This window comes from Cucurbita pepo, chromosome LG02 (assembly GCF_002806865.2).
Source record: "Cucurbita pepo subsp. pepo cultivar mu-cu-16 chromosome LG02, ASM280686v2, whole genome shotgun sequence".
Lineage (NCBI taxonomy): Eukaryota > Viridiplantae > Streptophyta > Magnoliopsida > Cucurbitales > Cucurbitaceae > Cucurbita > Cucurbita pepo.
Window position 1 is genome coordinate 4,564,858 of NC_036639.1, and position 11,642 is coordinate 4,576,499.

The 11,642-nt window shown below is 36.6% G+C and overlaps 2 protein-coding genes across 2 annotated transcripts; one reads left to right on the forward strand and one right to left on the reverse strand.

The window, feature by feature from the left end:
* Window positions 1-4,126: 4,126 nt before the first annotated feature.
* LOC111787794 (receptor-like protein kinase THESEUS 1) lies at window positions 4,127-7,695 on the forward strand. Its single transcript, XM_023667847.1, has one exon. The coding sequence runs from the start codon at window positions 4,789-4,791 to the stop codon at window positions 7,315-7,317; it is 2,529 nt and encodes an 842-aa protein (XP_023523615.1). The 5' UTR covers window positions 4,127-4,788; the 3' UTR covers window positions 7,318-7,695.
* Window positions 7,696-8,612: 917 nt separating this feature from the next.
* LOC111787797 lies at window positions 8,613-10,267 on the reverse strand. Its single transcript, XM_023667849.1, has 2 exons — window positions 9,780-10,267; window positions 8,613-9,688 (listed from the first exon to the last, which is right to left on the reverse strand). The coding sequence occupies exons 1-2, from the start codon at window positions 10,066-10,068 to the stop codon at window positions 8,898-8,900; spliced, it is 1,080 nt and encodes a 359-aa protein (XP_023523617.1). The 5' UTR covers window positions 10,069-10,267; the 3' UTR covers window positions 8,613-8,897.
* Window positions 10,268-11,642: the final 1,375 nt, after the last annotated feature.

Genomic DNA, 11,642 nt, shown 5'->3' on the forward strand with positions numbered 1-11,642 from the left:
AGTTGATAATGTCTATGATGGGACGGGTTCAACCTAACACATTTGCACGATATCTATTCGAGAGATAAAATTGGCGAGTACTCGAAGTATTGAATCATCAAGAATCGAACCAAAATAACAAAAAAAATTGGTAGATGTTATTTCAACTCTCGAGGAATATACACCCATTTATGTTCTAGCTATTTAACTCGATTTGTTCTATGTCGAGTAATAATGAAGATATAAATAAACAAATAGACTGTAACGGCCGAGATCCACGGTTTCCCTTTTGGGCTTCCCCTCAAGGCTTTATTAAAACGCGTCTGCTAGGGGAAGGTTTCCACACTCTTATAAATGGTGGTTTATTCTCCTCCCCAACCAATGTGGGACATCACAATCCACCCCTCTTCGGGGCCCAGCGTCCTCGCTGACACTCTTTCCTTCCTCCAATCGATGTGGGACCGCCCCAAATCTATCCCCCTTTGGGGCCCAGCGTTCTTACTGGCACACCGCCTCGTGTCTACCCCCTTTCAGGGAACAGCGAGAAAGCTGGCACATCGTCCGGTGTTTGGCTCTGATATCATTTGTAACAGCCCAGATCCACCGCTAGCAGATATTGTCCTCTTTGGGCTTTCCCTTTCGGGTTTTCCCTCAAGGCTTTAAAACGCGTATGTTAGGGGAAGGTTTCCACACCCTTATAAATGGTAGTTTGTTCTCCTCTCCAACCAATGCGGGACATCACATAGACTCACTATTTATTTTACGTCAAGCAATACACGAAGTCATTTTCGATATAACAGTAAGAGCAAGACGTGTAACCAAATCGACTCATCAAGGAAACCCACATAAAAGAAAGACAGAAGGAACAGTATAAAGGCTAAGGACTCACTTGCAAAGAAGCGAGACTTTCTCGTGGCCATCATTCTTATGCTTCACTTGTCATAACCTAACTACACGGTACGAGATAATTCAAAATTTAATGAATCAAATAAAAAGCATGTTCGTGTGGAATACGTCACCTTGTCTAAAGTAATTAAGATGCATAAAACATCGTTTTCAATAACAAAAAGAGATTAGATTTTTTTTAATAATATATTAAATAAAAAAGAAAGTCAAAGGTTCAAAAAAGTTACATGTCCCATGAATTAACAGCTAACTCAAACATCACATTCACACCTAAATACAGTTGGTCATTTGTTAACAACTCTCATTAATTAATTTATGAATATGTTTAATATTTTCACTTTTTTTTTAATTATTATTTTATGATAATATCATATAATTTAAAAGAAATTTCTTTTTAAATCTTTGTTAATGTTTTTATCCGTTTAAAAATTTTAATTAAATATTTTAACATAATAAAATAGAATTTAAATTTAAAAAACAAAACAAACTCTAAATCATTACCAATAAAAATATGATATTTATAAATTGAAAAATAATTCCAAAGATAAGAGGTTTATTGTTCTTCAGTGATTATGTATTTATAATATTCATATAATAATAATAATAATTTAAGGCGCGTTTTTGGGCGGAACTGACGGCGGAATGCGGCGACAACTAGCCGTTTCCGTTGAAAACATTGCAATCTCCAGTCGAGCTGATTCCAATATTCCCTTTCCACTAGACTTTTTGCCCCTAATTTTTTTCTTTTTTATTTTGAATAAATAACTTAATTAATCAGACAAATTTATTATTTTTATAGTGTTAAAAATGTCAAAATCAATTATGGTTTAAAAAATTGAAACCGAGCCCACATATTTATTTTACGTCATTTAGCTAGTCACATCCCTTCGTATAAAATTTTTGTCTTTTGATAAATGACATATCTTTTCCTGTTAGAGTGTATCCTTGTTCGTGCTTGTTCATTATTCATAATTTCTAAATTTAAAAATAATTAAAACTACTATTTTTTAAAAATGTTTCAATCTCATTTTGGTCCATATTTATTTTAATTTTTTCCATGGAGCGAGCATTTCCGACAGGAAATTGGTGGGCATCGAGTTCTCCAAATGATTTTTTTCTCCGTTATTATTCTTATAAAACAATAATCATTAATTTTTTAAAAAACGTATATTATTCATTTTCAATATAAAGTATTAATTGGTACTAATTCACTCGTGTTAGTAGAAGTTGTAGTTGAATCATTTTTTTGTAAATTATATTCATTGGGACTATTATAATGTGGCTGTCTCTTAATAACGTTAACATAATCTTCATATCATTGATCACTACCCGATACAAAATGAAATACATGGATAATTTTTCAAATAATTTCTTCCAATTTTGAGTAAATATATAATTAAACTAAAAATAAAAAGAAACAAACAAAAAAAAAATATATAGAAATATAAAATTGTTAATTAATTTAAAATTTTAATTACCCACCAATAGAACGGAAATTGTTTGTTTAATAGAAAAAAATTGGTTAAATTAATTAAAAAAATTAAAAAAGAACCTAATATTTGTTTAAAAAATATAATTCTATTTCAAAAATACTTTTAAACTTATTTAAATATTTTTTAAACATAATATCAAACATAATACTAAAAATTATATACCAATCTCCGACTTTCATATATATACCTTTATTAAAATTAAAAATAAATAAATAAATATCACTGAAATAAAAATATTAAAATATTTTGAAGAAAGGTGAATCTCAATCGAGAATATATAATTTAAAAAAAGAATAATTATCTAATTAAAAAAATTAAATAATAAGATTTGAATAATAGTGGGGAAAATATTGAAAATGAAGTGATAGCGATTTTGGAGTACGTGGCCATGTGCTTCGATACGCTTATTATAAATTTAAAAAAAAAAAAAAAAATCCAGCTTTTCATTTTCCTTTTTTGTTTAATATATATAAAATTTGTTAATTTAATTATTTAATTTTGAAATTCAGTTGTAAATGTAATGGCTGTCAGGTTGCGTCCAATTAATAAATTAATTATGTTATTACGTAATGATTTTCCTTACACGATTCATTGTCACACCTTCTATCCTCCAACTGTCCGTATTTAATTGGTTTTTATTTATATTTTTTTTTATCTATCAAATTACAAATTTAATCATTAAATATATATATATTTTTTATATAGTTAATACTCAATTTTTAATATTACTAAATTCATAAATTAATTAAAAATGTTGAAAAAATTATAAGAAATTATAAGAAATTCAGGATGGCCAGTTATTTATTCAAATTAAAACAAAAATGTTAGTTTGCAAAACATATATTTACTTGTTTTTAAATATTTAATTAAAATTCGAACCCAATTTCAATATATATTTTGAAAATTTACCTTCTAAATAATTTAAAATTATTTTCACGAGTGGTTGAATAATAAATAATAATACAATTAAATAAAAAAATAAATTTGTACCGTATATAAAAATATATATTTTAAAATTAACAATAGATTCGAGTTAATTAGCTTCAACCCAATTCAGTTTTAAGGTAAATCAACTTAATCCAATTCAAGTCGATCGAAGTTCTTGAAGTCATCAATTTTTTTTTTTTACCAATGATAAATTTTAAAATCTTACTCGTATTAAAAAGAGAAAAAAAAAATTCGGAATCTAGCACGGGAATGGATTCTTCATCCCCACCTAATGAATAAAATTTATTTATTCATATATTCTTATTCTTTCCTCTCATTTTGAAGTGATTTAGATATTATTCGCACGTAAAAGAAATTGTATATTATGTTGTATTTTAATTTATTGAATATATATAAACTTAACGTAATAAGAAAGAACGTGTATTGTAAACTATATACTATATTTATTAATATTAATTGAGTATAGTATAGCATAAGGACAGACAAATGCAATAATTTTAGAATTTATTAAAACAAAATAAATATCAAAGAAAAAAAAAACACACCAAAAATATTAATTATAGCACCGTCAATAAACGCAGACGTCACCGAACGAACAAACAAACTAACGACCATTTAACGCCGTCTACGTATCCTGAAGCCGCGTAAAGCGGGCCTTTGTTGGTCGTTTGTTCCCTGCATTTCCATCTTTAAAAAACAATGATATTAAATTATTTATTTCTCAATTTTTGATCTAAATAAAATAATTTTTATCTTAAATTAACTTTAAAATTAAAATTGAAAAAAAAAAAAAAAAAAAGTCCAGTAAAGTCCAGTGCTGGAGCAGAGAGGGTGAGGGGGAGGAGCAGAGGGTCTGGGTCAGGGTTTGTTCATGGTGTGGAAGTCAGAAGAGGATTGACGGAGAAAAAGAGGGTTTAATTGAAGTGGTGAAAGAGTAAGAGTTTGAAGAAGGAAGGTTTGATTTCATTACCCCTTTTCTTCTGTGTGGGGTCTCTCGTTTTTCTCTATTCATGACAGCCTCGACAACAGCCTGGAAAGTTTAATGTGGTAGCTGCACTAAAAAACTCTGCTCCAGGGACCTTTCATGCCGGGATTACTCGGATCTCTTCTTCTTCTTCTTCTTCTTCCATCATCCGGGTTCTTTTCTCTCTGTTTCTCATTCCCCAATCCCTCAACATTATTTGTTCTTGTTCTTGTTCTTTCTCAGCTAAGATTCTTTTATGTTTCGTATTCACATTCTTGTTCTTATCTGCGGATTTGTGAGATGGGTATTGTGAGATAGATCCAAAGGGAGGTGGGATTTCTGTTGTTTTGTTGATTCTATATTGGGTTTCTTTGGATTTGTGTTCTGTGGTTTGTAATTGAGGCTATTGGGGTTTTCGGGTTATGGGGTTTGTTCATCAAGTTAGGGAAGATTAAGAGCTTATTGTTTATTTGATTTTAGGATCTGTGATTGTTGAAAATGGTGAAAATTAAGCTTGTTTCCTTGTCAATGGTGCTGTCTATCGCTTTGTTCTTGTGTATAGGATCTTATGCCTCCTTTACTCCCGTTGATAACTATTTGATAGCGTGTGGTTCTTCACAAAACATCACTTTCCAAGGTAGAACTTTCGTTCCTGATACTCAGCATTCATTGCTCTCCCTTGATGGTGGAAGCTCTGTTGTTGTTAGTTCAAAAGCTACTACTGTTCCATCTCCACTTTATCAATCTGCTCGGGTTTTCACCAGCATTGCGTCGTATAAATTTGAAATCAAGGAAGAGGGTCGGCATTGGGTTCGGTTATATTTTTATCCTATTCCGAAGTCGGAGCGGAATTTGGCGTCTTCGTCGATAACTGTTGTTACTGATAAGTTTGTGTTGTTGAACAAGTTTTCTTTCAAGAACTATAATGGTTCTTTTATGTTCAAGGAGTATGCTATCAATGTCACTTCGGATTCCTTGACACTTACTTTTATCCCGTCTAATGGTTCGGTTTCGTTTGTTAATGCGATTGAAGTTGTCTCGGTGCCTGATGAGCTGCTCCCTGACCAAGCATTGGCTTTGAATCCGTCTTCTCCTTTCAGTGGCATCTCGAAACTTGCTCTTGAAACTGTTTATCGACTGAACGTTGGGGGTCCTTTACTCACTTCGCAAAATGATACACTTGGAAGAACTTGGGAGAATGATATGAATTACCTCCATGTCAACAGTTCTGCTGTGAATATCTCTGCTAACCCGGGGAGCATAAAATATCATCCTGGTGTTACACCGGAGACTGCACCGAATTGGGTTTATGCTACTGCCGACGCCATGGGTGACCCGAATGTACCGAACGTGAACTTCAACTTGACTTGGGTTTTTTCTGTTGAGCCAAATTTTCAGTACTTCGTCCGAGTGCATTTTTGTGATATAATGAGCAAGGCTCTCAATAATCTGGTATTCAATCTTTACATCAATTCTGATAATGCTCTGGGAAGCTTTGATCTGTCGACGATAACCGGTGACTTGGGTGTGCCTTATTACAAAGACTTCATTGCCAACTCAGCAGGTTCAGCTACTTTGACCGTTAGTGTCGGTCCAGATCAAATGGCAGACCTCACGAATGCAACCATGAATGGCTTGGAGATTATGAAGTTAAGCAATCAAGATGGGAGCTTGGATGGAACTTCGTCGGTCGAAAGTCTTTTCCCAAATGCACCCTCGAAGAAGAACAATATAGCAATCATTGTTGGTCCTGTCTTGGGAGCTGTAGTCGGCCTTGCTTTGTTCGTCTTGTGTTATTGCTGCTTCGTAGCTCGCAGATCAAAGACGACTCAACCAGCACACCCATGGCTGCCTTTGCCTTTGTATGGAAACTCTCAAACCATGACAAAAGGATCAACAACTTCTCAAAAGAGTGGAACTGCAAGCTTCATTTCTTTGGCTTCCTCCAGCCTTGGCAGATTGTTCACATTTCAGGAAATTCTTGATGCTACCAACAAGTTTGATGAAAACCTGCTCCTTGGAGTTGGTGGTTTTGGTCGGGTTTACAAGGGAACACTCGAAGATGGTCTGAAAGTTGCTGTCAAAAGAGGTAACCCCAGATCGGAACAAGGTCTTGCCGAGTTTCGAACTGAAATAGAAATGTTATCAAAGCTCCGACATCGTCACTTGGTGTCTCTTATTGGCTATTGTGACGAAAGATCAGAAATGATTCTTGTCTATGAATATATGGCAAATGGACCTTTACGGAGTCATTTGTATGGAACGAATCTACCGCCATTGTCATGGAAGCAACGACTTGATATTTGCATTGGTGCTGCGAGAGGGCTTCATTATCTTCACACTGGTGCAGCTCAAAGCATAATACACCGGGATGTTAAAACGACAAACATTCTCTTGGACGAGAATTTCGTTGCGAAAGTTGCAGACTTTGGTCTCTCAAAAACTGGGCCATCTCTGGATCAGACTCATGTTAGTACTGCTGTCAAGGGTAGTTTTGGTTACCTCGATCCTGAATACTTCAGGCGACAACAGCTCACCGAGAAGTCAGACGTATATTCATTTGGGGTCGTGCTAATGGAAGTTCTCTGCACGAGACCAGCACTTAACCCTGTTCTACCCCGAGAACAAGTCAATATAGCCGAATGGGCAATGACCTGGCAGAAGAAGGGCATGCTAGATCATATCATGGACCCCAATCTGGTTGGTAAAGTTAACCCAGCGTCGCTTAAGAAGTTCGGTGAAACAGCTGAGAAGTGCCTGGCTGAGTATGGGGTTGACAGACCTTCTATGGGAGACGTCCTATGGAATCTGGAATACGCTCTTCAGCTCGAGGAAACCTCATCCGCTCTAATGGAACCTGAAGACAACAGCACAAACCACATCCCTACTATCCAATTAACCCCTCTCGAGCCATTTGATAACAGTGTAAGCATGATCGATGTAGGGAACTCCGGTACTGACGATGATGCTGAAGATGCTGCAACAAGTGCAGTATTTTCCCAGCTCGTAAATCCTCGCGGAAGATGAGAAAAAGAAACATTCTCCAGCTAGTGAAGTTTATCCTGGATGACCAGCAAAGGCACGGGGCGTCCTTGCAACGAGCGAGTCTAATATATTTACAGTGGACAAATGAAGAGACATAGTGTTCTATGATTTCATTCTCTTAGATTAAATTCCATTCTCTCAATTCATTCGGATTGCTATATGGTTCTGCGGCGTCCGCGGATCGTTTCAAGATTAATTGGTACAGTAAACAGTCTACTCTTTACTTTTACATTCAGGCTGCTAGATATTGGCTGCCCCAAGTTGTTTTTACACATTTACTCAGGCAATTGATTGTGTTAGCGTTATAATGTTTTGTTTCTGATAAAAGGTATAGTGAATAAAGCACAAGTTTTTGTTCTATTCTGCTTCTTCCTTCTCTTAGATATATCCTTCAAGGACAATACCATGTCTTCTTCAAGGAAAAATGAAGTTACGGTTAACTCGACTTGAAACGGGCATATAATTCTCTTGTTACTTGAGAAACCAGACGTTTTATTTCTTTGTTTCTTAGTAAGACACGAAGGAGTAGTTAGTTCAAACGACCCAAAAATACAGCCTGAAGGCATGGTGAAGAGGAAATTCCTGTTAGGTTATGGAGTCTACGGCTTATTTATAACTTAGTCAACAGTTGTACATAGTGAAGCTATATACGGTAAATCTATATGTAGTAGATAGTTATATCTGGTAAAGTTATATATAGTAAACTGAACCATGTATATATGCCTTAGATAGTGCTTTGAAGATGTAAATTTTTGCCTCTGTATTCTTTCACTGAAGTCATCGATATAAACTTTTAGTCAATATATCCTCCTTGAATTTTCTCTCCCTTGTTCTCTCTCTGTTCACTCTCCTGTTTTTTTGTGTTCATCTAGATCGAGTGTGTGCTTGTGTGACTCCCCTGTTCTCTCTCCTGTTCTTTGTGTTCATCTACATTGAGTGTGTGCGTTGTTGTGTGACTCCCTTGTTCTCTCTCTTGTTCTTTGTGTTCATCTACATTGAGTGTGTGCGTTGTTGTGTGACTCCCCTGTTCTCCTCCTGTTCTTTGTGTTCATCTAGATCGAGTGTGTGCATTGATGTGTGACTCCCCTGTTCTCTCTCCTATTCTTTGTGTTCATCTAGATCGAGTGTGTGCGTTGTTGTGCGACTTCCCTGTTCTCTCTCCCGTTCTTTGTGTTCATCTAGATCAAGTGTGTGCGTTGTTGTGTGACTCCCCTGTTCTCTCTCCTATTCTTTGTGTTCATCTAGATCGAGTGTGTCTGCGTTGTTGTGTGATCCTAACCACTCTTTTCAAAAGAGCCTATTAGAGAGCTTTCTCGTTGAAAAGACGTTCTCATAATCAAGTTCAAGAGAATACTTCGAGTTTTATTTCTTTGGAACTGAAATGGGAACAATTTGAATTAGAAACTTGTACAGAACACTTTCTTGACAAAGATGAAGAGAAAGATACTACAGGAGTCACCCAAAAGTAGAGGCACATTCACACGGCAGAAGACAACTAGCCAATATGAAGCAAAAGCTTCGTTATTCAATGTCGAGTACGGCTTGGTTCGGGTTATGATGACTTATTTTCTGCAAACTATGCCATTTCCGCTCGTGCTTCCTCCAGAGCAGTCTATGAAGCTGTATTGCTTTATCTTCAGGTCCTCTTTGTTAGACGGTCCATCAGGGGAAAACAAACAAGCGTTGCAATCGGCTGAGAGAAGCGACGAGGTCTTGTACTCCTTGTCACCTCCTACGACAGGCATTGCGACTCCGGGCTTAGCTGGGTTCTTGAAGTCAGGCTGGTAAGTCCTTCCAAGTACTCCTTCAACCTTCGAGGATAGGCCGTGGAATCTGAACTGAACTTCTAAGTGAGCGAAACTGTCGTCTTTCGGTATCTGATATTTATGAATTCTGTCGTCCTCTTTAGTAATAGGTACAACGTTAACTGATATCTCTGCAATCTCAGGGAGAGTAACCAAGACACTGTTGCTGGTTGATGTTCTTTGAACTATAAGATCGCTTTGCGAGGACTTCCATTCGGAGAGACGACCCGCTGGGATGACTACTTCTTCTCCATCGTAAGTGAATTTCAAGTGATCGACTTTGTCGTCCCAAGTTGCTGCTCGTTCGGCCTCGAGTGAGAACGAGTGAGAGTTGAAGAGGATACCAAGAGCTTGAATCCACGTGAAGTCTCGGGATCTGCCTGCTGGCCTTAATCCGATAAACCGTGCATTGATTTGCAGATCACGATCCGATACCAAACTGAAGTGTTCGTTGCTTTTTCCATGGAAGTAGAACACAATACCATCAGCACCAATGAATCTGGGGTCCAAGCACGCCGAGCCAGGACCGTTACAGTTTGGTTTCGAACCTGTCATTATGGCACAAAAACAAGTTACTCGTTAAGAAACTTCATATTTATCTCGATATTCATCGTTGATATCAGTGTTATCAAGCCTTACTTTTGCACTCCGCTTTGCATACAGGCGATTCACAGTTAACGTAACAAACTTTGTCGGTGTTGTTCGATGGCGATTTTAATGGACACTCTGCTGGACAAGGCATTTGTTTGAAACGACACGGGCTTTCGCTCCTGTAACAAGTAAGCTTATCGGCGCCATGGATCTGCAACAAACCAGACACGAACACGAGAAACATGATGGAGATTTCATTTCTGCTAAAGCTCCCCATGATCTTGTGAGCTTCTTCAATGGCAACCAAGGACTTGCTCCTTTCTTTTATAGAAGCCATTGAATGAGAAAGTGGTATTTATCTATACAAATAAGTACTTTTGAAGCTAACGAGTAGTTCCATTTTTACTCAGCTTCTGGTTTAAGTCTTCTTGAGTTTCATTAGATTTTGATATTTTTGCTCTAAAATTGGTCAACGCTTTGAAAGTTGTAATTTTAGGTTAAAAAGAGGCTCGGAAATGGTTTAGAAGAACATGACGTGAGATGTAACAGCCTACGTTTACCGTTGGTTAGATATTGTCCTCTTTTGGTTTTTCCTTAGATATTGTCCTCTTTTGGTTTTTCCTGGAAGTTTTTAAAACGCGTATGATAGGGAGAAGTTTCTACACCTTTATAAAAGATGTTCGTTCTCCTCCTCAACCGATGTGGGATCTCACAATCCACCCCGTTCGAGGCCTAGTCGTCCTTGTTGGCACACTGCCTCGTATCCACCCCCCTTCGAGGCTCAGCCTCCTTGCTGATACATTGCCTGATGTTTGGCTCTGATACCATTTGTAATAACTCAAGTCCACTGCTAGTAGATATTGTTCTCTTTCCGTCAAGGTTTTAAAAAAGCGTATGTTAGGGAGAGGTTTCCATACCCTTATAATAATGTTTCGGGGGTGGATTTTGAAACCCCACATCGGTTGGGGAGGAGAACGAAACCTTTTTTATAAGGGTATGGAAACCTCTTCCTACCAGACGCGTTTTAACAATTTTGAGGGGAAGCTCGAAAGGAAAAACCTAAAGAGGACAATATTTGTTAGCGGTGAATTTTGGTTGTTACATGAGATAAAAAAGAAAATTCACGTATCAAATATAGACTCGACTTGAGCATATTTACGAACCGAAAAACTCTACCCCAAATGATTTTAAATCTGTTTTTTCAAACTGCATACTAATATTTACGAGTACAGTTCTCGGGTTGATAGACTCAACTTGTAGTTTAACTCTTTTTTTACTCATGAAACTTAGAACTAAATCAAATCATCTTGAAGTTTTGAAGGGTTGGACTTTTGATAATAATGAGGAAATTGAGTAGACAACACTTCAACAACAAAGCTAAATGCCGACCAACTCCACATGGTTCATTCCTTGGACATTAAAATCGCCATGGATTCCTGGCTGACTGAGCTTTTGTTTTGCTTCTAATGTTCTTCTTGCACACTCACTCTCCTCGTATTCCACTCTGTAATCATGTTCTATGTCACATGTTCTTCAAATTATGTCTTTTGTCTGTCACCCCGTGTCTAGATTGAACCATACAATAATGGTTCGAGACCGATAAATGAGTTAAGGACTCATTGCTGAGATTGAACCATACAACAATAGTTCGAAACTTGTAAATGAGTTAGGGACCCATTGCTGAGATTGAACCATACAACAATGGTTCGAGACTCGTAAATGAGTTAGGGACCCATTGCTAAGATTGAACCATACAACAATGGTTCGAGACCCGTAAATGAGTTAGAGAGCAGCGAATCAGGCTTTTAGAGTGGTGGAAAAATGAAATGAATGTCATGGGGCTCGATGTTTCTTTTTCGTTTATTTTGTTTGATTTGTAAATCGAAGTCAGCAAAGTCCACGTTATACTTT